Source organism: Nerophis lumbriciformis, linkage group LG03 (assembly GCF_033978685.3).
Source record: "Nerophis lumbriciformis linkage group LG03, RoL_Nlum_v2.1, whole genome shotgun sequence".
NCBI lineage: Eukaryota > Metazoa > Chordata > Actinopteri > Syngnathiformes > Syngnathidae > Nerophis > Nerophis lumbriciformis.
This window is the reverse complement of record NC_084550.2, coordinates 29,331,537-29,357,893: the sequence shown is the minus strand read 5'-3', so window position 1 is coordinate 29,357,893 and position 26,357 is coordinate 29,331,537. Positions and strand designations below refer to the sequence as shown.

The 26,357-nt window shown below is 41.3% G+C and overlaps 1 protein-coding gene across 2 annotated transcripts; it reads right to left on the bottom strand.

The window, feature by feature from the left end:
* Positions 1-2,813: 2,813 nt before the first annotated feature.
* odr4 (odr-4 GPCR localization factor homolog) lies at positions 2,814-26,346 on the bottom strand. Of its 2 annotated transcripts, none has more exons than XM_061936566.2 (14): positions 26,150-26,346; positions 25,795-25,901; positions 22,508-22,624; positions 20,377-20,469; positions 14,764-14,870; positions 14,656-14,692; positions 9,907-10,041; positions 9,747-9,842; positions 8,829-8,876; positions 8,512-8,631; positions 8,326-8,437; positions 4,668-4,871; positions 3,605-3,658; positions 2,814-2,918 (listed from the first exon to the last, which is right to left on the bottom strand). In XM_061936566.2, the coding sequence occupies exons 2-14, from the start codon at positions 25,891-25,893 to the stop codon at positions 2,848-2,850; spliced, it is 1,293 nt and encodes a 430-aa protein (XP_061792550.1). In that variant the 5' UTR covers positions 25,894-25,901; positions 26,150-26,346; the 3' UTR covers positions 2,814-2,847. The 2 variants fall into 2 exon arrangements, with proteins under 2 accessions (XP_061792550.1, XP_061792551.1); XM_061936567.2 differs by having other exon boundaries at positions 25,795-25,898.
* Positions 26,347-26,357: the final 11 nt, after the last annotated feature.

Sequence of the window (26,357 nt, the reverse complement as noted above, 5' to 3'; positions counted from 1 at the left end):
CTACCTGCCAATTTCATTGTTGACAACATTACATTCAATTGATCATTAAACGGTAGCCATTCATCACATTTCCCCCATCCGCCATTACATTCCTGTCTGTCACACTCCGTAGCCATTGTGTCTTTTACCTCAGAATTTTTCGTCCCAGACGAAGGGTCTGGAACCCCTTACCTCAGAATTTTTCGTCCCAGACGAAGGGTCTGGAACCCCTTACCTCAGAATTTTTCGTCCCAGACGAAGGGTCTGGAAACCCTTACCTCAGAATTTTTTGTCCCAGACTAAGGGTCTGGAAACCCTTACTCGTTTAGGCGACGACCAATGACCCAGGGTGAGCTACACCCAACTATTAGTTTATTCGTCAATGAAACTGCCCGTCACGGTAGTCGAGACACAATGACGCGAGATGACCACTTATTTACAGCTTTTTATGTAATGGCGGACAAGGGAGAAATGCAATCAATCCATCAAAATGTCCACTCTCACATCCCCGTCTCGTACAAAACACCTACCGTATTTTCCGCACCATAAGGCGCCCTGGGTTATAAGCCGCGCCTTCAATGAACGGCATATTTCAAAACTTTGTCCACCTATAAGCCGCCCCGTGTTGTAAGCCGCATCTAACTGCGCTAAAGGAATGTCAAAAAAACAGTCAGATAGGTCAGTCAAACTTTAATAATATATTAAAACCAGCGTGATGTGGGCGCGCATGGAATCGTATATCAACATGGACAGAGCTGCGTGAAAAAAGCCACCCGGCCTCTTCGCGTAAACTTAAACTTACCTTAACCACTCGCTCATCTTTTCTTCATCCATCCCTTCGAGTTAGCTTTTATGATGACGCCGGCTGGAAAGGTCTCTTTTGGCAAGGTCTTCCTTTTGAATATCACCATGGGTGGAAGTTTCTGGCCATTAGCATGGCAAGCTAGAACCACAGTGAAGGATGACTTCTCATTCCCTGTGGTGCGAATATTCACCGTACGTGCTCCCGTTGTATCCACAGTGCGGTTCACAGGAATATCAGTTGCTGTGAAATAGTAATCCGTGTGCGGATGGAGAGATTGCGTCTTTTCATGAACCGGATACCTGTCGCTTAGTAGGAGCCATTTTGTGGTCTTTACAGATGTAAACACACAAAGGAAATGAAACGTACGCTAATATCCGCGCGCTTTTTCTTCTTCTACGCGGGCGGGTGGTTGCTTACAGTAGAAGAAGAAGCGCTTCCTGTTCTATGGGGGCGGGTGCTTACCTTGGCGGTTGCTTGCGTAGAAGAAGAAGCGCTTCCTGTTCTACCGGGAAAAAAGATGGCGGCTGTTTACCGAAGTTGCGAGACCGAAACTTTATGAAAATGAATCTTAATATTTATCCATATATAAAGCGCACCGGGTTTTAAGGCGCACTGTCAGCTTTTGAGAAAATTTGTGGTTTTTAAGTGCGCCTTATAGTGCGGAAAATACGGTATTCTGTGTCTGGGGTACAAACAGTGTTTGACTTACATACTTCAAGACAGACTCCTAAAGCAGATTTTAGAAAAAGGCTCTGCTTACCTTGTTTTTGTTTGGCCACTAGTGAGTCTGTCCAGAAGAGTGTAAGAGGTGTCCAATTCTCAGCGTGTCGCCCGGACGAGGCCCCCAAATTGTTGCGTTTTGGACCAGTTGTTCCTCCCAGGGAATTCAAGTCACAATTCGCTCCCAAGCTCTTTACGACACTTAAAGCTGAGTTGAAAAACCACCAGAGACAGAATAGGTATTTTGTTGTATATTCTCAAAGCTTTGCCAATATACATTTTGAGACCAGTCTAACCCTAGAACATTCTATCGCGCCTTCCAAAATGGTCTGTCTTCCCAACGCCAAAAACCCCTCTTTCCTTCCACCTCCCTAGCCATAATACAAGCACAACGTCTCCCTAGCCATAATACATTCCAAAGAACTCAAGCTTAACACACACAGTATACTTGCTGACAGAGCATCAAGAGAAGAAATGGAAAACATGAGCTGTTTTCAAATATGACTAAGAAATAAAAGAAGTACAACTTAAATTCGGATATATGTAAATATCTGCCTCCGACAATATATATATATGTATATTTATATGTATGTGTATATACATATACATGTATATGTATACATGTATATATATGTACATCTATATATTGTATATGTATACATGTATATATATATGTACATCTATATATTGTATGTGTACATGTACATCTATATATATACATATACATGTATATATATGTACATCTATATATTGTATGTATATATATATGTACATCTATATATGTATGTATATCTATATATTGTATGTGTATATGTACATCTATATATTGTATGTGTATATGTACATCTATATATTGTATGTATGTATGTACATCTATATAAATATATGTAGATATGTATATCTGTATATTGTATGTATATATGTACATCTATATAAATTATGTATATATGTACATCTATATAAATTATGTATATATGTACATCTATATAAATGTATGTAGATATGTATATCTATATATTTGCTGATGTAGTTCAGTGTCTTGTCTCGCTCTCAATCACATCCACCCACGGTCTCTTAGCTCTCTGTAAATGTGCACCACCCATAAAGATGTAGTTGAAAATCCCTGCTGTTAAATGATTGGACAACTGAAGTGTCAAAAAACGGTAAATAAAAAAAAAAAGTATCTAAGAATTTGAATTAGACTAAGCTGTTGTTTTTGGTGCTATAAGATCAGCAACATTTTTGTTAAAAAGAGTGAAGACTTCTGTCAGCAGCAGCTTGCCTGCAAGAACATGAATGCAACCACATAGACAATACAATTTAAAACTCTTTATTTTGCCGTGTCAAGCACCACCCAGATAGAGCGTTGAGGCTGCCGCGGCGAGTAGGGCGACAGCAGTTGCCATGACGATACCTGGACAACAAAGAAGAGCAGATGGTGTAACTATGAAGTGTGTTGGGCACTGACTGCTCTTTAGTCCTTACCCAGGACTTCCACAGGATGCAGTAATGCCCACCACTGTGCAGCCGAGTAGCGCTGACTTCTACAAGATCTCGCAAAGCCGCACATAAACACTGAAGTAAAAACCAGTCCAGTTTTATTTTGTGTGTCAAGAAACAACTCAACAGTAACCCTGGCCAGAAATATCAATCAATCAATCAAAGTTGACTTATATAGCCCTTCATCGCCAATGTCTCAAAGGGCTGCACAAGCCACAACGACAAATAACTCCTACAAAGCCCTCCCCAAGCCCCCCAAATAGCTGCCCGGGATATGCCTGTATATGCTGTCCCTCCAGAATCAGCTCCATTGGTGTCAACCAGCTGAAAGGAAGTAGACTTCATGCCCGTCCCCGCCCATTACGAGCTGCTTTAAAGGAGGGACTATTTTATTTTGAAAGTAAACCGGATCATTTATTTAGTGTCGGTGCATGACTTCCTGTTCAATGCAAGAACATTTTAGCAAAATTGAACCGGCGATGGTAAAATATAGAAGCCCAGTGTATATTTAGAAACAAACCATTGACTTGAATAGATGACACATTTGGCATCCTGTGGAAATCAGCAGTTGTTGTCTGAATAATTCCAGCTGTCTTTTACCTAAGTAGTGGTTTCTCTTGGGCTCTTGTACTGCAATGTGTTCCACAGGGGCCTCTGGAAACAATACAATATCATCATTTAATACATTATGATGAATATTCTAACAACTTTAATCTCCACTTACAAATGTTATATACCGCTTTTTTTTAGACTATAGAGCACACCGGTAGATAAGCCGAATCCACTAATAAAAAACATTTTCCATATTTTAGCCGCACCGAACTATAAGCCACAGATATGAAATTATTTATTTACACAGAAATATTCTGTATATGTTTATTTACATATCTTAATTTGGTGTCTGTCACACGGCAGTAAAACGGCTGATCAAACAAAACGTCAGTCAAGCTAGCTCTCCAATCAGCTAAACAGACTCAATAACTCCACGCTGACGTTTTGGTGAATTTACTGAGGAATTTGTGAAAGTGAAACAATACAAAAAGAATGTAAGTTAATAATACTAACACAGACACTTGTAAATGTGTTAAGGTATTAGCTAATGCTAACAACACTCGCTTGGTTCCATTATGATAGCATGTACAAATATGCATGAAACACTCCTACAGACATCACACATGGGACACTTTAGTAAGTAAGAATAGTTTTAGTTATATTGTAAAACTTAGAAACGCTGCTTGGAGTGATGAATGAATCCATACGAGCAGAAAACGCTATATACGGCTAGAAGACAGAACTTCTACTTCCGGTTGAAAAGCAGTTCTAACAGAAGGGCACAGCAGCACCTGCAGTGAGCATACTCGTCCAAAAGATGGCGCCGTAGCACAAACAATAACACACCTTTTCAGTGTTTTTGCTTGTTTTGTTATTTATGATTTGCATTATTGCCATCAGCGAAGATAAATTCCTACATTAGCCACACTGTTTTATAAGCCGCAGGGTGCAAAGCGTAGGAAAAAGGTAGCAGAACTTGCTTTTAGTGTCATTTACGTTTAGTTTCAAATGGGAAAAAGAGGTGCTGCATCTCACGATGGGTAATGTTAGACCTTTTTTGTTCCACTGGGCTTCCATTACTAATAACATGACCTGGAAAAGCTTCACCCACCTGCTGGTTGGTGCACTTCTACCACTTCAGCAGCAATCTCCAGCTGCGTGTCCAAGTCCTTGTCAGCGGCATCAATGTCCAGCATTTCCTTCAACCTGTCAATCACCTCCATCGGGTCGTCGTCCTTGAACTGGTAGTCGCACACAAACAAAGGCCCGCCCACTCCCACGGGAGAAAAGACTCGGTGAGGGAGGCAGAATGTCTCTGAAAGAGAAGGCAAGAAGATGAACACTCACTTGGGAATAACCAAGGCTTCAATGTTTCTTACTCAAAGCACATTTCTCAAGTCCGTGCTAGAAAAATATTAACCGTATTTTTCAGACTATAAGTGGCAGTTTTTTTTCATAGTTTGGCCGGGGGTGCGACTTATACTCAGGAGCGACTTATGTGTGAAATGATGAACACATTAGCGTAAAATATCAAATAATATTATTGATCTCATTCACGTAAGAGACTAGACGTATAAGATTTCATGGGATTTAGCGATTAGGAGTGACAGATTGTATAGCATGTTCTATATGTTATAGTTATTTGAATGACTCTTACAATAATATGTTACGTTAACATACCAGTTGGTTATTTATGCCTCATATAACGTACACTTATTCAGCCTGTTGTTCACTATTCTTTATTTATTTTAAATTGCCTTTCAAATGTCTATTCTTGCTGTTGGCTTTTATCAAATACATTTCCCCAAAAAATGTGACTTTTACTCCAGTGCGACTTATATGTTTTTTTCCTTCTTTATTATGCATTTTCGGCCGGTGCGACTTATACTCCGGAGCAACTTATACTCTGAAAAATAGGGAAAATCACAATAAAAAGAAGCTTATTCATTCATTTGAATACATGAGTATTTATTGTACCACCAAAACTCAACTTGAAATATAAGTTCAAAGAATGACCGGATACAAAAAAAAGCAACAAATAAGAAATAAGTGACATAATAATAATAACAATTTATTTACATTTTTTTAACTCTGTTTTTTACCGCTTAAATGTATTTTACCACCATATAGTGTGTGCTTTTTGTGTCATAAATATAAGTGTATACAACTAATCAAGCCCCTAATCACAAGTGTCTCAAAGGGCTGCACAAACTTACGACATCCCCTGATCAAAACCTACATTTATAAGGTCAAGTTTTGTACCTGACAATCTTGCTTCTGCAGCCTCCATCAGAGGTGTCACGTGATGTTAGCGTGATGTCATCTATATGGATTGTTCCATCCCACCTGAAGTGTCCCCTGGTGTGTGCCGGGGGTCCTTTGTCGTCTGGATGTCTACCAAACGGCCCTGCAGGACTGTGTCCCAGGTGTGGGATAGTTGGTGCCTGTTGACAGTCTTTGGGGCCGCTTCCTGATTTCAAGCGCCTCTTTGACCCACCCATGGAATTTGTTGCTTTCCATCTAATGACCTTGGCTGCCTCCCACTTCATTAGATGCTTTTCCCTCTCGCAGTGGTCTATAATGGCTCATTTGACATTTTGCAGGAAATGTAGTCTTGATTTTCAACATTTTCTTTCAAGGCTTGCATGTCTACATTAAAACATTCTTCTTCATACTGCATTAATATATGCTACTGTTAAACTTTCATGCAGAGAAGGAAATCACAACAAAAAAAAATCACTAATTTTTTCATACGGTGTTGATCTGGAAATGTTTGCCTCAGCATTTTGATGGTGTGGACGTGTGGCACCGAATGGAGATAAGCGTCTCTACAGACGTCACAATATTTGAACAATGATGACGAAAACTGTTTTCTCTGTCATGTCCGTGTGTCAAATTGTTATGCGCTTATTTTTTTATTTGATTTTGTGCGTGGCAGAGATTTGCCGTGCGCAGAGGACGTTTGAGCAGGCGCGCACCTCAGCGGCTGCGCTAGCATCACAGCTAACGTTAGCCATGCTTCTACCTCTCTGCTGGGAGAGGATGTATACGTATGTGACGTATGACGTGACAGTATGTGACGTGTGTAAGAAGGTGCGCTTGCTGTCTGTGAGAAGGAGACAGAAGAAGGAGTGGGAAGAGCCTGTAGTGTAATGCCAGCAGCTAAAAGCAACTGTGTGAGAATCCACAGACATGTGGATGTGTTGAAGGTGTGCTGGAAAATGCAGAACGGAAATAGGGAGCAGCAGAAAAGTGGAATGTATTATTTAAATAGGTGCGTTGGAAAACACGGACCAGAGTTTTTTTTAAACTGGATCTGGATCGGCATTTTCCCATGCCTTGCCGATACGCATTTTTTGGCAAATATCGGCGGCCGATCCGATCCAAATATCGGATCGGGACATCCCTAGTCTTATGTGGTCCTCCTCCTTTTCTCTGTGGTCACCTTGGTGCCATCATATAGGGTGTGGACTACTGACACTTTGTGTGCTCTGATGTCTGTCTGTGTGTGTGGCTTTTCTTATCTTGATGCTTCCATCCTCAGTCTGCTTGATTTTCATGTCCAGGAAAGCCATGGATCTGTGCTCTTCCTCTTCATGAGTGAACTTTGTTTCCCGTCTCGTCTATGGTGTTTAAGTGGTCTTTGTGTGTGGCCGGTCTTAATCTTCTCTACATAGCGCCTCCAGAGGGACAGTCTACATCCTTCGGAAGCGGTGACCATGGCTTTGGCCTCCAAGTCGTCCATGAAGAAACCACTGATGATGGCTGAGAGGAGTCCCCCATGGCAAAACCCTCCTTTTGTCTGTATATGGTCCCTCTGAACAGGAAATATGTAGACTTTGCTACCAATGATAACAACTGCACTGTGTTTTCAACTGTTTGTTTCCGGAGTGTTGAGTCTGCTTGCAGGCGGTTCTGTACTGTGTTTATTGTCACGTCCACTGGTGTTTTTGTGAATAGGGAGACTACGTCGTGAGATATGAGTATCTCGTCTGATTCTACCTTTACAGTGCTTCATTCTTGTGCCAGCTGCTTTGAGGTTTTGCAGTGTTGCTTTGTCTGGCCTAAGAGAGGTTTTATTATCTCCACTAGGGCTTTCAAAAGTTTGTATGTTACTGAGCCTATACTGTCAACACCCCGCCCTACCACTTCAGGTGGGATGGAACAATCCATAGAACACATCACAGATGACATCACGTGACACCTCTGATGGAGGCTGCAGAAGCAAGATAGCCCAAGCTTGTCAGGTACAAAACTTGACCTTATAAATCTACCATATATAAATACACATTAGTAGGCATTTTGTCTAAACAAAAGTGCAGTGCAGCAACTGCAGTGAGCAAACTTGTCCAAAAAATGGTGCCATAGCACAAACAATAACACACTTTTTCACTGTCATTTGCGTGTTTGTTTTTTTAACTCTTTGCCTTATGGTCACACCGCTTTATAAACCGCAGGGTTCAAAGCGTAGGAAAAAGGTAGAGTCTTATAGTCTGGAATTTACAGTACATTTATTTTTAATCAGTTTTAAAATGACTCCCTTCTTTTGCAGTATATTTGGTTAGTCTTTTTGTAATCAGCTTCTAAGCCTTCAAAGTAATATTTGTGATAAATCGATTGATTACGATTAAAAATATTTGTGATAAATCAATTGAATAGGATTCAAATGGAGACTAATTCAGTGTTGAGATTAGAGTTGGCCACAAGGTTATGAAAGTTCCTATGCATGAAGTACAATCCAAGGTGATGCTGGAGGTAAGCAGACACACCTGTGCCTTGGTCTCTGGTGACTCCCTTGACCAGGTTCTTTGAGCCAGGCTGCTCTTCAAGCCACATATGAAGTCTGGTGACCATGGTGGAGAGGACGTCTCTCTTCAGCAGCTGCATGAAGACAAGAAGGATGCGTGACAAAAGGATTTAGCCTGATGGAGATGTCTAGCGCCCTGACAAGTGACCTTCTCCGCCATCTTGGCCTTCGGTCTGTTGTTGTGCAGGTAAGCCCGGCTGTGGACCACTCCTCTGAGGGCCAGGCTGCCTCCGCACTGCTGGACCACACTTGTCAACCTGCCCTGGTCCTGTCCGGCACAAACACCACGCCTTGGTTTTACACAAGGAAACTCTGTTATAGTGCCGTAACAAGGGCTTAAAAACAAGGAGGAATTAAATATGCAAATCAGCCTAATTCAAAACAATCTTTCTATATTTTTAACAAAACTGTTGACCCTTGTCAGAAACCTGCACTATAGTTAAAAAGTAACTGTTTGTGTCTTACCGGTGTGATGAGCAGCTGGGCGGTGAAAACCTGTCTCACGTTCCTCTTCTGCAAAAGTCATACCAAAATTTGAGCTAAAGTAAGGAATCTTGTCTGCAGTCATTTTTAAAGTCTAACAGTTTTAACGCTGCATTTTGTCTCCATCTAGTGGACAACATGACTTGTTCCTATAATGCTCTCAATACACAGCATTCGTTTATATGACCCCATGCAAACAACCTTCCCTAATCATGAAAAAGAAAATCCAACCAAACACAAAATGTCAACAGACATGGTCACTGAACTTTTGTGGATATTATAAAAAATGTCCAATCACCATAAATAATTCAAAATTACACCCATTACAAAGCAAAAATGCAAAACACTCTACACACTGCTGCGAGACTACACATTTATTAGTGTTGTCCCCATACCAATATTTCGGTACCGGCACCAAAATCACTTCAGTACTTTTCTAAATAAAGGAGACCACAAAAATGTCATTATTGGCTATGCTATGGACGGTTTTACTCCGGTTTAAGGCATTAAAACGGTGAACAAAGTCATCCAAAAGATGCGCCATTGCACAAACAAATAATCCTCTGCTTGTGTTTAATTAATACTATTGAATATAAAACATTATGGCCATTAGCGAACAAAAATCCCTAAATTCTCTGTACTGTTTTATAAGTCGCAGGTTGTAAAGTGTAGGAAAATCTAAATGTATGATTATTTCTTTTTCTGCCTGCCCTGACCACACGCCACTGATATAATGATTACCATGAATTGATTAACGTGGACCCCGACTTAAACAAGTGTAAAAACTTATTGGGGTGTTACCATTTAGTGGTCAATTGTACGGAATATGTACTTCACTGTGCAATCTACTAATACAAGTCTCAATCAATCAATCAATAACTAGAAGCAGATGAGTACAACCTGTCCTGCAGTAAGTTCTGCATCCTCTGGCAGCTGCGTGCCGTCAAGCAGACAGACTGCCTTCTCCATCTGTGTCGCCCACACTCTCAGTGCCTCCTAGAAGGAAGAAGACCTTCATGATGGACACACACACATTGCAGGAAACAGAGTGCACACGTACCTCCAGACACTTATCCATGCTCTCTGAGCAGTCTGGAAGCGGCAGCAACAGGTCCACACTGACACAACAAGTCACCATGGACCAGGAGGAAGACACGCCTGACTGGTACTTCCAATCAGCAGGCTTGGCCATACTCTGGAAAATGACAGGCTTGAGTGGATCAATGACGAATGTTCAGCAACATTTCCACCGGTTTTCGAAGTATAAACCCTGTTCTGGGTTGCACTTCTCCAAAGCAGGGGTGGCCCGCAGCATATTGTCAGGGGAAAGAAATGTAATGTAAGGGAAAAAGATGACATTTTCAAACTAATAATTATCAACTTGATCACCTTTAACACAAAGTTTTGTCTTTAAATGTATATATAAAGACAAAATTTCAGTTTGTGGAACGCTCTCCCTGACCACCTGAGGGCACCACAGACTGTGGATGCTTTTAAAAAAGGCTTAAAAACCCTTCTTTTTAAAAAAGCCTTTTTTTCTTCTTATTTATTTATATTAAAACTATAAACTCAGTTTAGTTAGTGACATAAAATTAAAAAATAATACTAATTTATGAATTACTTAATTAGAAAAATTACAGCAACAATAATAAACACTGATAAATGGGTAAATGAACATTAATGTTTTCGTACAGGCAGAGATTTTAACACACTAACTTATGCAGCCACACAATCGTAATATTACTAAAATAAACACAATAAAAATGTAAGAAAAAAAAGAACTAAAAATTGGACTGTAATAAGAAAAAGCTGAAGTAATTACAATATACTCAGTCAACTATAATACAAAGCTGACACACAGTTGTGTCTTTAAATACACATATCTGTTTTTAGCATTTATTTATTTTTATTAAAAAATGTCAGAAAAGCAACCCCACATTTGACTTTTCAGTGGAGAAAATAGTTTATGATAAATAAATAGAAAAATATTATTATAAAATATAAACAAAAAATAATAATACTCACTTGAATTAATTAAAAAAAAATGACAACAACAATAATAAACATTGTTAAACGTGTAACTCAACATTAATATTTTTGTACAGGCTGACTTTTTGATACTAGATTAAGTTATGCAGTTACACAATTGATCTATCATTATTTTTCCATTCTTAAATGGGAAAAACAACAGTAAAAATGTAAGAAAAAATCAAAAAAAATCAGTATGTGATGAGAAAAAGCTGAAATGTTCTAACTAATAATTAATAATAATATACTTAATCACCTATAATACATAGCTGGCACAATATGTTTTAGCAAGCAATGCACAGTTCAAGCTTCGAACTGTGCATGTTTGAACTGGGTCTTTCTGATGTCGTCCTGTGTGCCGTCATCTATCGACCACCCAAGTACCACAAAGACTTTATAACTGACTTTTCTGAATTTCTGGCTGAAATCCTGCCCAAATATGATCGTGTCCTTATTGTGGGTGATTTTAATATTCACACCTGCTGTCCAGACGAGCCGCTTTCCAGGAGCTTCCTGAATATAATCGACTCATTTAACTTTGTACAGTCTGTGTGTGGTTCTACACATGAACGCGGGCATACACTCGATTTAGTGCTCTCGTATGGTTTGTGTGTTTTTAATTTGGACATTTGCGACGCTGTGTTCTCTGATCACATGCCGATCCTGTTTGATATTGCCACGCAGTGTCCAGTTAAATTGTGCGCACCGCCCCAACGCTCTCGCATGTTTAATTCTTCGTCTCCTGCTCGGTTCTCCTCTATTTTTTCGACTCTTTGTGATGATAATTCTGCAGCATCTGTGTGTCTGAATACTGAAAAGTTGGTTTCTGGGTTCAACTCTATTTGTTTACAAACACTGGACACGATCGCGCCTTTCAAATGCCGCCGCTCTAAAGCTACGCCTCAGCTCTGGTTGAATGACGTCACTCGGGCTGCCAGGCGCGTATGTAGAAGAGCAGAGAGAAAATGGAAAAAAGACAGGCTGCATGTGTCCTTTGCCATTTTTAAAGAAAGCCTGTTTTCCTTTCAGATGACTGTAAAAGCAGAAATGAATATATATCTATCTCAGATTATATCTTCTAACTGTAACAACCCCAGAGTTCTGTTTAAAACTATTAACACTGTCATTGATGCTCTCAAATCTGCTGGTTTTGATGCTTCTTTTGAATTCTGTGAAAATTGTCTCCATTTTTTCACTGACAAAATTGTGTCAACTAGAGCCAGTCTATCTCAGCCTTCATATGACCCTTCTGTTCCCCTGCATTTCTCTTCTGTTTTCCATCAGTTTGAGCCGGTGTCCTTTTCTTTTTTAAGTGACACAGTTAGTCATATGAAGCCCTCTGGTTCTCCTGCAGATGCCCTCCCACCTCGCCTGTTTAAGGAGGTACTTGCTACTATTGGATCAAGTGTCCTTAACATTATCAATAGTAGCCTCTCTTCTGGAATAGTTCCAGTAGAGTTTAAACATGCAGTGGTACGACCTCTACTTAAAAAACCCAGCCTCGACCCCTCTCTCCTCTCTTAACTTCAGACCTATCTCTAATCTTCCATACATTTCCAAAATATTAGAGAAGGTTGTCTACAGTCAGTTGTTGCCCTTCTTAGAGGATAATGGTATCACTGAGCTGTTCCAGTCCGGTTTTAAAGCCCTCCACAGCACAGAGTCAGCGCTTCTAAAAGTTTTTAACGATATCCTCCTGTCCACTGATTCTGGTAAATATGTTGTCCTGGTGCTTTTAGATCTGTCTGCTGCGTTCGACACCGTCGACCACGCCACCTTAATCACTCGTCTTGAGAACTGTGTGGGCATTAAGGGCGCCGCCCTCAACTGGTTCCGGTCGTACCTAACCGACAGGAGTTTTTGTGTAAAAGTAGACAGTTTTATGTCGTCCACAGCTCCTTTACCACATGGGGTCCCCCAGGGCTCAATCCTTGCCCCAATTTTATTTGCGCTTTACCTTCTCCCCCTTGGTTCTATTTTTAGGAAGTACAGTATTGCATTTCATTTTTATGCCGATGATTGCCAGATTTATTTTCCCATGGCACAAAATAACACGGTTCAACGTCTTATTGACTGCCTGCACGACATCAAAGTCTGGCTTTCAGCTAACTTCCTGAGCCTAAATGAAGATAAAACAGAAGTTATGTTGTTCGGTCCAAGTCGCTCTCCCTCCCCCAACGTTGACCTCGGTACTCTGACCCCGTATCTCAGCGACTCTGTCACAAACCTGGGGGTAAAGTTTGACTCAGATTTTAAATTCGAAAAACAAATCAGCAGCGTCGTTCAAAAAAGCTTTTATCAATTACGCCAAATAGCGAAAGTGAAACCGCTTCTATCAAGACATGATCTTGAGAAATTAATCCACGCCTTTATCTCGACTCGTCTTGATTATTGTAATGCCCTGTATGTAGGCATTAGCCAGGCCTCCCTCGCCCGCCTGCAGCTCGTGCAGAACTCTGCTGCTCGTCTGCTCACACAGACCCGCAGACGTGAGCACATCACCCCTATTTTAGCGTCCCTTCACTGGCTCCCTGTACGTTACCGAATCAATTTTAAACTCCTTTTATTTGTTTTTAAATGTCTAAACAACCTCGCGCCAACCTATCTCTCCGACCTCCTTCAGCCTTACTGCCCCACCCGATTCTTAAGATCAGCCGATCAGCTGCTGTTGACGGTCCCTGACACAAGGCTGAAGCTTAGAGGTGACAGAGCTTTCGCCGTTGCTGCTCCCAAGCTCTGGAACGACCTACCCCTGAGTGTTAGACAAGCCTCCTCTCTTCCTGTTTTTAAATCTCTCTTAAAAACATACTTTTATTCCATGGCTTTTAACACTGAGTGATATCCATCCTGCAATGGCGCCCCATAATACACCTGCTGTGATCCTGTTTTTATGTTTTTATGTTTTTATTAATTCTATTTTAATTATTTATTTTTTATCGTGTTCTGTTTGTGTTGTGTTGTGTTTGCTCGGTACTCGTTTTATCTTTTAACCTGTTCATTGTACAGCACTTTGGCTACCCCTGTGGTAAATTTTAAATGTGCTTTATAAATAAAGTTGATTTGATTTGATTTGATTTAGCATTTTTTTTTTTTAATAACAAAAAAATCAAAATGGGCCCTGCATACTTTGACTTTTCAGTATGTGGCCCCTGGTGGAAAAAGTTTAGACACCCCTAATCTAAAATATTAAAAGCTCTCAAAATAAAATAAAAAAATTCACTAGAAATATAAACAAATTTTAGTTAGTTAAAAAATGAAATAATACTAACTCATGAATTAATCGTAAAAATGACAACAATAATAAACACTGTTACATGTGTAACTCAACATTATTTTTGTACAGGCAGAATTTTTGACACACCAGGTTATGCAGTTACACAATTGTATTATTATTATTCTATTCTTACATGGGGAAAACAACAGTAAAATGTAAGAAAAATGAGAAAATGTAATGAGAAAAAGCTGAAATGTTCGAACTAATATTGAATAATAATATACTTAGTCACCTAGAATATAAAGCTGACACAAACTATATATATATATATATATACACACAACTATATATATATATATATATATATATATATATATATATATATATATATATATATACAGTATATGTATAAAAAAATTATTTTTTTTGCTTTAAAAAAAAAAAAAAAAAAAAATATCTAAATGGTCCTGGCATACTTTGACTTTTCAGTATGTGGCCCTTGGTGGACAAAGTTGGGAGTTTAAAGGCGGGATGGCAAAGTGAGTGCTAGACTGCAGAGGGACTCACCTTGGGGTCTTTAATATCAAAGGTCCTGCATATGATTCTGAGATGCAGGATTAAAGAAGGTGAACAAGAGTCTTTCAGACAGCATCCAGCGAGAGAAGCGAAGGATACTTTCTGGATTTGGGGTTGATGTGCAGCGCCAGGCAGTCTGTGACGTCATCATCAGCAGGCTTCCACACATGCTCAGAAGAGATGAGACTCTGCACGGTGAACACCAGCTGCACACAAACACCATTTCAACATTGGTTCATCATTAAATCTAACATTTAAACAATGGGCTTATTATAATAACTGAGCAGTTGTTTGAACGCAGACTATATGTGGTCTGTTGTGTAACTAGGAAGTAGCTTTTCCCATGAAGCTGAATACGTTATGTCGTGCCCTACAAAGTGTTTATACTGTAATTACTCTGCTATTACACACCACCTACTTGATGGTAACATTCATCTCAGTTGTAGTTTTCATTACGAAGTTTGGAGATGTTGAAATCGCCATGTAAAATGGCTAATGCTAATATTAGCCTGTCTATGGAAAATACAATGTAAATTAGCATCAAGCTAGCCTTACTTTACATTTGAGCGTTTTTGCACCAAGCATACATGTTTAGAGGGAGTTTGGCTGAGTCCACACTAGTGATTGTTTCCTTCAGCCGGTGCTGGGTCAGCAACCGCACGTGACGAAATATGGCAGCGTTTGATTTTACGCAAATCCATGCCCGGTAGTACCCAAGGACTTCTGTTGGGGGCGTAAGAAAGTACAGAATTCGCTACCCATCCCTCGTTCTTACATCTAAAGATATGAAGTATCTTTAAACTATACATGTAGTGTAATAATGTTCATTGTCATTTCTGTATTATTAATATTTATTTCACCAACTGCTTCTTTGCTATCACTTTTACTATCATATTTGTTGATGTTGTTCTATTGTTGTTGTTGTTGTCTCTCTGTCTTATCTCCCTCTTGTCCCCACAATTTCCCCCTCTGTCTTCCTTTTTTTCTCTTTCTATCCCCTCCTGCACCAAATAATAATATAAATACATTTAATAAAGTCAAATACAAATAAGGCTACAAGAGAAGTATCAGAAGTATAATGCATATGTTCCTTTTGGCTGTACATGTACTGTGAATAATGCTGTATAATAGACTATTTATATTTTTCACATGTGAATAATGCTGTATAATAGACTGTATGTATGTTATTCACATGTGAATAATGCTGTATAAGACTGTATTTGAGTGATATCCATCCTGCAATGGCGCCCCATAATACACCTGCTGTGAACCTGTTTTTATGTTTTTATTAATTCTATTTTAATTATTTATTTTTTATCGTGTTCTGTTTGTGTTGTGTTGTGTTTGCTCGGTACTCGTTTTATCTTTTAACCTGTTCATTGTACAGCACTTTGGCTACCCCTGTGGTAAATTTTAAATGTGCTTTATAAATAAAGTTGATTTGATTTGATTTGATTATGTTATTCACATGTGAATAATGCTGTATAATAGACTGTATTTGTTATTCACATGTGAATAATGCTGTATAATAGACTGTGTTTATGTTATTCACATGTGAATAATGCTGTATAATAGACTGTATTTATGTTATTCACATGTGAATAATGCTGTATAATAGACTGTATTTGTTATTCACTTGTGAATAATGCTGTATAATGGACTGTATTTATGTTATTCACATGTGAATAATGCTGTATAATAGACTATGTTATTCACATGTGAATAATGCTGTATAATAGACTGTATTTATGTTATTCACATGTGAATAATGCTGTATAATGGACTGTATTTATGTTATTCACATGTGAATTTCTGTATAATAGACTGTTATTCACATGTGAATAATGCTGTATAATAGACTGTATTTATGTTATTCACATGTGAATAATGCTGTATAGACTGTATTTATATTATTCACATGTAAATAATGCTGTATAATAGACTATATTATTCACATGTGAATAATGCTGTATAATAGACTGCATTTATATTATTCACATGTGAGTGGGTTATTTTCACCTTGGCTTAAGTTCGAATCACAGATGCGACCTCCTACTCTAAGAAGTCCATTTTCATCCAGGTAGGGGTCTAGGTTTTTGAGAAGACTGGTTCGGGGTAGTTTATCGTGTTTTTGCACACACTTCAATTCCTTGGCATACACATCCTGTTGTACTGCTTGAATGATTATGTTTTCAAATATTTTGTCCATAAACGTGATGAAATGTTCCTTCATTTCTTCTTTCCTTTCAAAGCTCCGAACAAGAGACATTAAGCAGTTCAGGGCATGCGGTCTGTTGTTAGGTAGTTTTTGACGTGGCGACTTGAATGGTAACGGAGCTGTCCAGCTCTTGTCTGTGTCCTTTTGCAGTCCTTTTTCCATTATTTTCAAGAAGGCTTTGTCCTGAATGGAGGGTGCGATGTAATTGTCATGTCTGGTTTGTTTGAACACATTACATCCTAAATGATCAGGTTCACAAGTGCTATCCACAAGTTGAGTGCTGAAGCTGAATGGAACTTGTATCTCACAATGTCTCTCTATTACGTTAAATACATTGGGGCATGGCTCAAACATTGTAGGACGCCCCTTGTCAGTTGTATTTGTGAACAGCGTCTTCACAGCGAGAGTTTTGTGGACATCACCTAAACACACGTTTCCTACTATGACCCACCCGAGGTCCAATTTTTGTGCATAGGGTGCGTTGTTAGGGCCACTTATCTGTTTACGGACTTTGTGAACCCTAATAACATCCCGTCCGAGAAGCATGAGTATAGGGGCATTAGAGTCCAGGTCAGGGATGAGGTGAGCTACTGACTTTAGGTGACTGTTGCATAGCTGCACTGGGTGTGGGAATTTCATCTCTATCGTTTGGGATATTTCTACATTCAATGAGGCTAGGCAATGGGATGTGCACTGAACCATCTATGGCTGCCACTACATATCCTGTAGCTCTCCTGCCCATTGTTTCTTTAGTACCAGCACATGTCCTTAGTGAGTAAGGGGAACTAGGGCCACGGTCATTGAACAATTCAAAGACCTCAGGACATACTAACGACCTGTTACTTTGTTCATCATGGATGGCATAGAGCTTTACTGCTTGTTCAGGATGGCCTGCTGGGTACACTTTAACAAAACTAATTTTAGAGCAGGATCTGCCTGCTTCGTTCATGCCACAAACCTGTGTGCACTTGGATGTGATCTCCTCCGACTTAGCGGAGTCACACTCCCCGCCATACTCTGCTGCAGGTTCCGTTTCTTTAAGCCAGGGTGCTGATCCTGGGTGAAGAGCAGTGCAGTGTTTTTCATCAAGACACTCAGAGCACTGTATCTTGACCATACAGTTTTTTGCAATGTGTGTAGATGAAGAACAGCATTTGAAGCAAATGTGGTTCTCTTTTAAGAATGCTTTTCGATCATCAAGTGTTTTCATTCGAAATGATCTGCACTTCAAGAGGGGATGAGGTTTCATGTGAATTGGGCAAAGCTTGTCGCTGTCTACAGCTTTGTTTGCCGTTCTATGTGTATCTAAATTGTAGCGGGAGACAACATCAGTTTTGTGCACTGAAATTTATTTTTGTTTATATGCTCTCCATGGCAGTTTGTCGAGGTTGGGTACGTCAGGGAACGATGTAAAGTTAAAGCTGGGGTCATTTCTTGAGTTAGCTTCCTGCGTTACAAAGTCTACAAAAACATTGAATGGTGGGAAGGGGACACGTTGTGTGCGTTTGTATTTAGCTCCTACTGTGATCCATCTTTCTTGCAAATTGAAGGGAATTTTCTGCACAATTGGATTTAATCCTCTTGCGGTATCCAAAAATGCAAGACCAGGAAGGTCTCCTTCAGCTTTAGCACTCTGCATTTCCATGAGCAGGTCACTAAACTTCCTGAGTTTTGTGTAGTCTTTGGATGTGATTTTGGGGAACATATCAATTATTTTGAAGAGTGTATCCTCAATCACTTCAGCTGAGCCATAACATTGCTCAAGCCTGTCCCACATCATATTGAGACCTTTGGTTGGGTTGTTAATGTGTATGGCTCTGATTTGTTCTACATGTTCAGAGGATTCTTTGCCAAGCCACTTTAACATCAAGTCCATCTCCTCACTTGTTGTTAATTCTAATCCATTTATTGCATTTTTAAAGGAACGTTTCCAAGCTCTGAAATTTTGAGGCTTGTCGTTAAATTGCAGTAGTCCTGTTGCTACTATTTCCCGGCGAGCAAAGTATCTAATGAAGTCATTCACATTAGAGTTTTTAGGCTCTTGGCATGAAGGCCGGACATCATGGAAGTTGGATGCTGAAACCTGATCTGACCAACTTGCACTGTAATTGTTATGGATGTGAGGAGAGGAGGAAATGACTGAAGGGTTTTGGAAGTTTTTAAGATCATTAGGAGGGCCAAAGGGAATTTGTTGAGAGTCACTTTGTTTTGTTGGCTGAAGTAATTGATTGCTAGTGAGCTTTGACTTGCTCAGAGGAGCATTTTCACATTGTGATGGCTGTGTAACAACATCTTTTCCCTCTTTTACAAATTCTGCTTGGCTGGGGACATATTGTTTTGTACGTTCAGATGTGACAAAAGAACAAGGATTGCTGCGTGCTTCTACCTGTGTGATTACAGCTGTTTCTAATGCCTCTGCTTCAGCAATAGCAGATGCAACATCTTTTTCATGTTGAAGAAATTCAATAGATGCTTCAATTTTAGCTTTTTCTACTTTTAAGTCCATTTCTTTTGCTGCAAAACCGAGGCGGGCTTTGGCTGCCTCAGCTTTTGCTCTTGCTCTAGCTGCTGCAGAACCTGTGGAGGAGTTCGTCGAAGCCTCGGACCGAGTCTTTACGGATGACGCCTTGCTGGACATGGTGGGGTGGACTAGATGATGACTGCTGAATCACTGCTGTATGCCGTTTGCGTTGTGGCGTAGTAGTGGTCAGCTTCACTCTAGCGTGCGACGACTGCGTTACCTCTGTCTGCTTGGATGCCGCCGTTTCACTGTGCCGTTAGGGGTGCATGTCTGATGCAAGGGCTGTTTAACACCTTTTGAATGTCAATAAACCTGCTGACAACGCTCATCGGTCTCCAGAGTCGTGACGTAAGAAAGGTGTTAAACAGCCCTTGCATCAGACATGCACCCCTAACGGCACAGTGAAACGGCGGCATCCAAGCAGACAGAGGTACATGTCTGATGCAAGGGCTGTTTAACACCTTTCTTACGTCACGACTCTGGAGACCGATGAGCGTTGTCAGCAGGTTTATTGACATTCAAAAGGTGTTAAACAGCCCTTGCATCAGACATGCACCCCTAACGGCACAGTGAAACGGCGATGCAACCTTAAACAAAAGATATATGCAGTATTTCTTCGAAAATAACCACCATAAAGTACGTGCTTGCACCGTAGATTTCTCTGCTTGGCTTATGCAACTTCCGGTCAATAAAGTTTGATTCAAAATACATACTTCTCAATGATGTAATAACTGCCATGACCACATGATGGCGACAAATACACATGTAATGTTAATTACATAACAAGCTTATTTAAGCACAACACATTTCAACAACAACAGTTTACAACTTTTAGTTGTAACAGAACATCTATTGTGAGCGAACTGTTCTCTTTTGTAAAGTACAATCTACATCAATAATATGATTTGCCAGAGTAGCTGGACAGGACAAAAAAAAAGAAGGAAAAAGTTCCTGTAAAGAAAGCAAATGTCACCTGACGAAGTGAGGTGAGTGTTTCCTTGGCGTCTGCATCAGTGATGATGAAGACCCCTAACACAGACAAGCCCCCAGGCAACATTCTGGACACCTAAAAAGAGGGACAACAGTCATGTTTTAACTACTTTTGTTCGACAGGACAAAGCCCAAGTTGCTTGATGTGGTCACACCTGTCTGTATGATGTGGTCATACCTGTCTGTATGATGTGGTCATACCTGTCTGTATGATGTGGTCATACCTGTCTGTATGATGTGGTCATACCTGTCTGTATGATGTGGTTATACCTGTCTGTATGATGTGGTCACACCTGTCTGTATGATGTGGTCACACCTGTCTGTATGATGTGGTCACACCTGTCTGTATGATGTGGTCATACCTGTCTGTATGATGTGGTCATACCTGTCTATGATGTGGTCATACCTGTCTGTATGATGTGGTCACACCTGTCTGTATGATGTGGTCACACCTGTCTGTATGATGTGGTCACACCTGTCTGTATGATGTGGTCATACCTGTCTGTATGATGTGGTCATACCTGTCTGTATGATGTGGTCACACCTGTCTGTATGATGTGGTCACACCTGTCTGTATGATGTGGTCACACCTGTCTGTATGATGTGGTCATACCTGTCTGTATGATGTGGTCACACCTGTCTGTATGATGTGGTCACACCTGTCTGTATGATGTGGTCACACCTGTCTGTATGATGTGGTCATACCTGTCTGTATGATGTGGTCATACCTGTCTGTATGATGTGGTCATACCTGTCTGTATGATGTGGTCACACCTGTCTGTATGATGTGGTCACACCTGTCTGTATGATGTGGTCATACCTGTCTGTATGATGTGGTCACACCTGTCTGTATGATGTGGTCACACCTGTCTGTATGATGTGGTCATACCTGTCTGTATGATGTGGTCATACCTGTCTGTATGATGTGATCATAGGGGCGGCATGGCGTAGTGGGTAGAGCAACCGTGCCAGAAACCTGAGGGTTGCAGGTTCGCTCCCCGCCTCTTACCATCCAAAAATCGCTGCCGTTGTGTCCTTGGGCGGGACACTTCACCCTTTGCCCCCGGTGCCACTCAGACCGGTGAATTGAATGATGAATGATAGGTGGTGGTCGGAGGGGCCGTTGGCGCAAATTGCAGCCACGCTTCCGTCAGTCTACCCCAGGGCAGCTGTGGCTATGAAAGTAGCTTACCACCACCAGGTGTGAATGTTTGATGGGTTCTACATGTAAAGCGACTTTGGGTACTTAGAAAAGCGCTATATAAATCCCAGTTATTATTATTATTATACCTGTCTGTATGATGTGGTCACACCTGTCTGTATGATGTGGTCACACCTGTCTGTATGATGTGGTCATACCTGTCTATGATGTGGTCATACCTGTCTGTATGATGTGGTCACACCTGTCTGTATGATGTAGTCACACCTGTCTGTATGATGTGGTCATACCTGTCTGTATGATGTGGTCACACCTGTCTGTATGATGTGGTCACACCTGTCTGTATGATGTGGTCACACCTGTCTGTATGATGTGGTCACACCTGTCTGTATGATGTGGTCACACCTGTCTGTATGATGTGGTCATACCTGTCTGTATGATGTGGTCATACCTGTCTATGATGTGGTCATACCTGTATGTATGATGTGGTCACACCTGTCTGTATGATGTGGTCACACCTGTCTGTATGATGTGGTCACACCTGTCTGTATGATGTGGTCATACCTGTCTGTATGATGTGGTCATACCTGTCTGTATGATGTGGTCACACCTGTCTGTATGATGTGGTCACACCTGTCTGTATGATGTGGTCACACCTGTCTGTATGATGTGGTCATACCTGTCTGTATGATGTGGTCACACCTGTCTGTATGATGTGGTCACACCTGTCTGTATGATGTGGTCACACCTGTCTGTATGATGTGGTCACACCTGTCTGTATGATGTGGTCATACCTGTCTGTATGATGTGGTCATACCTGTCTGTATGATGTGGTCATACCTGTCTGTATGATGTGGTTATACCTGTCTGTATGATGTGGTCACACCTGTCTGTATGATGTGATCACACCTGTCTGTATGATGTGGTCATACCTGTCTGTATGATGTGGTCATACCTGTCGAGCATGCTCGCTGATCCACTCCTTGTCCAAGGACTTTCCTACACCCACCAGGCCCTCTTGCCTTGGCGGCATCCTGCACGCCATGACAACAAAATCTCTCTGAGGTGAGCTCTGAAATGTTAAAAGATCAAAGTAATGCCTCATTATGCTCCTTAAAGATCACGGATAATAAAACATGTTGTCTTCTTTTGTGAGCTGAGCTAGTCGGTGATACAATTGATGCATATTCCCCCCCCCCCAAGATGGTGCCACTGTAGTGGCTGCTGGTGGCAGGAGCTCTGTGTTCTCTTGTCCTCCTTTTGTGTTCCGGATGTTTCCCTCTAGTTTTCATGTGTTTTTTTTGTTTCCCTTTTGGTTGGGGACCCTTTGGGACTGTGTGACAAGGTGTGGCACTTTCATGACTTCTGCTGTGCTTTTTTATGGACTTCTGGATCTGCCTGCCGGGAGCCTTTTGGCCATGGAGACCAGCTGCTGGGTCTCTGCCACACCAGAGTCTGTTTGGAGAGACTGGAGGAGATGTGGATGAAGAGACAGGACTGCAGAGGTTGGAGAGACGGGAGGAGATGTGGATGAAGAGACAGGACTGCAGAGTTTGGAGAGACTGGAGGAGATGTGGATGAAGAGACAGGACTGCAGAGTTTGGAGAGACGGGAGGAGATGTGGATGAAGAGACAGGACTGCAGAGTTTGGAGAGACTGGAGGAGATGTGGATGAAGAGACAGGACTGCAGAGTTTGGAGAGACTGGAGGAGATGTGGATGGAGAGACAGGACTGTAGAGTTTGGAGAGACTGGAGGAGATGTGGATGAAGAGACATGACTGCAGAGTTTGGAGAGACTGGAGGAGATGTGGATGAAGAGACAGGACTGCAGAGTTTGGAGAGACCGGAGGAGATGTTGATGAAGAGACAGGACTGCAGAGTTTGGAGAGACTGGAGGAGATGTGGATAAAGAGACAGGACTGCAGAGTTTGGAGAGACTGGAGGAGATGTGGATGAAGAGACAGGACTACAGAGTTTGGAGAGACTGGAGGAGATGTGGATGAAGAGACAGGACTGCAGAGTGTGGAGAGGCTGGAGGAGATGTGGATGAAGAGACAGGACTGCAGAGTTTGGAGAGACTGGAGGAGATGCGGATGAAAAGACAGGACTGCGGAGCTGGACAAGCTTCAGTGTCTTGGCTGAATGAGCAGGTATCAGACACATCCTCGCTCATCCATGCGGACTGGACACTGGTGGGCGGCCGTGGGTGGAGTCGGCTCTCTTGGTTGCTTTGTTGGGTCTGCTCCTGTCTCTGGCCATGCCCCCCCCCCGACCCCAGCAGACCATGGCGTGGAACACCACCACAGTGTATATGTTTTTATTTATTTTTGTTGTTGTTTTACTTTAGTGGCTGTGTGTAGAAGTGTGTGGTTGCATCAGCTCTGCTCTTTTAATGTCCTTTGTATTCTTTGATGTTTGCCTCTTACACACATCTTTATGAGGTTTTTTCCCCTTGGCCTCAGTCTGGATCCCCTCTCCAGGGGCCCAGGCTTAGACTGAATTTTTTTTATATCTCCTCCTCCCCCCGTCCCAGTGTTTACCTGTTTCTCAACTTTTTTGTAAGGGGCGCCAGAAGTTGGCAGCAATCCTGTTCTGTCTCCCTGTAATGTTTGATCCTGTTTTGTCTCCCTGTAATGTTTTATTCTGTTCTGTCTCCCTGTAATGTTTGATCCTGTTCTGTCTCCCTGTAATGTTTGATCATGTTCTGTCTCCCTGTAATGTTTGATTCTGTTCTGTCGCCCTGTAATGTTTGATCCTGTTCTGGCTCCCTGTAATGTTTGATCCTGTTCTCTCTCCCTGTAATGTTTGACCCTGTTCTGTCTCCCTGTAATATTTGATTCTGTTCTGTCGCCCTGTAGTGTTTGATCCTGTTCTGTCTCCCTGTAATGTTTGAGCCTGTTCTGTCTCCCTGTAATGTTTGATCCTCTTCTGACTCCCTGTAATGTTTATTCCTGGTCTGTCTCCCTGTAATGTTTAATCCTGTTCTGTCTCCCTGTAATGTTTGATCCTGTTCTGTCTCCCTGTAATGTTTGATCCTGTTCTGTCTCCCTGTAATATTTGATTCTGTTCTGTCGCCCTGTAGTGTTTGAGCCTGTTCTGTCTCCCTGTAATGTTTGATCCTGTTCTGTCTCCCTGTAATGTTTGATCCTGTTCTGTCTCCCTGTATCGTTTGATCCTCTTCTGACTCCCTGTAATGTTCATTCCTGGTCTGTCTCCCTGTAATGTTTAATCCTGTTCTGTCTCCCTGTAATGTTTGATCCTGTTCTGTCTCCCTGTAATGTTTGATCATGTTCTGTCTCCCTGTAATGTTTGTATCTGTTCTGTCGCCCTGTAATGTTTGATCCTGTTCTGTCTCCCTGTAATGTTTGATCCTGTTCTCTCTCCCTGTAATGTTTGACCCTGTTCTGTCTCCCTGTAATATTTGATTCTGTTCTGTCGCCCTGTAGTGTTTGATCCTGTTCTGTCTCCCTGTAATGTTTGATCCTGTTCTGTCTCCCTGTAATGTTTGATCCTCTTCTGACTCCCTGTAATGTTTATTCCTGGTCTGTCTCCCTGTAATGTTTAATCCTGTTCTGTCTCCCTGTAATGCTTGATCCTGTTCTGTCTCCCTGTAATGTTTGATCATGTTCTGTCTCCCTGTAATGTTTGATTCTGTTCTGTCGCCCTGTAATGTTTGATCCTGTTCTGTCTCCCTGTAATGTTTGATCCTGTTCTCTCTCCCTGTAATGTTGGACCCTGTTCTGTCTCCCTGTAATATTTGATTCTGTTCTGTCGCCCTGTAGTGTTTGATCCTGTTCTGTCTCCCTGTAATGTTTGATCCTGTTCTGTCTCCCTGTAATGTTTGATCCTCTTCTGACTCCCTGTAATGTTTATTCCTGGTCTGTCTCCCTGTAATGTTTGATCCTGTTCTGTCTCCCTGTAATGTTTGATCCTGTTCTGTCTCCCTGTAATGTTTGATCCTGTTCTGTCTCCCTGTAATGTTTGATCCTCTTCTGACTCCCTGTAATGTTTATTCCTGGTCTGTCTCCCTGTAATGTTTGATCCTGTTCTGTCTCCCTGTAATGTTTGATCCTGTTCTGTCTCCCTGTAATGTTTGATCCTGTTCTGTCTCCCTGTAATGTTGTCTTGTCTTGAATGGGATTGTGCTGAAAATATGAATTTCCCCTCGTGGATTAATAAAGTATTTCTGATTCTGATTCAGTACACCACCAATGTTACAGATGTCAGGGACTTGAACTTACCTGTCCAACGAGCACACCTGTGACGGTAGCTGCCGGCTGATCGCATAGTTTGGAGAGATACACCTCCACGGTGTCGTCTACCGTGTACCCGCGGCCCATGGTGCCTGCTGGGGAACATCAAGCATGGTTTAATTCCATACATCCATTTTCTACCGCTTGTCCCTCTAATTGTCAGGCTAAAATAGAAACAACGAGTGAGGAACGCATGCGTGGCAAAAAAAAAACGTCAGGCTCCCATAAGTTGATTTAGTTGGAGATTATTAAAAAGGAATACGTGTTAAAAAAGATATTTAAACTTGATGACTTCTAGGTTTGGCGTCAAACTGTGGCTAGCAGGTAAACAAAGTTAGCTTACGTTAGACGACTTGGCAGCTGACAACCTTTGAACGTTGAGCAGTCAGAGTTAGGGTTAGGTGTCCAAAATGAATGCACTGAGGAAGATACGCGCCCAAATAGACATTAAAAGTCAGTTAAATGATTGTCAACTCTTTTAGCTTGTGGCGGGTCATCAAAAGAACGGAAACTACAGTTACCATGATGCTTTGCGCTATGTTATGTTTCCG

Excerpts from the sequence above, each read along its gene's own strand:
- odr4 (XM_061936566.2), bottom strand. The coding sequence starts at position 25,893 with ATGGGCCGCGGGTACACGGTAGACGACACCGTGGAGGTGTATCTCTCC. Across the intron at positions 22,625-25,794 it reads CAGGTGTGCTCGTTGGACAG|AGCTCACCTCAGAGAGATTT; the intron begins GTAAGTTCAAGT and ends TTAACATTTCAG. Across the intron at positions 10,042-14,655 it reads TTGATATTAAAGACCCCAAG|AGTATGGCCAAGCCTGCTGA; the intron begins GTGAGTCCCTCT and ends GTCATTTTCCAG.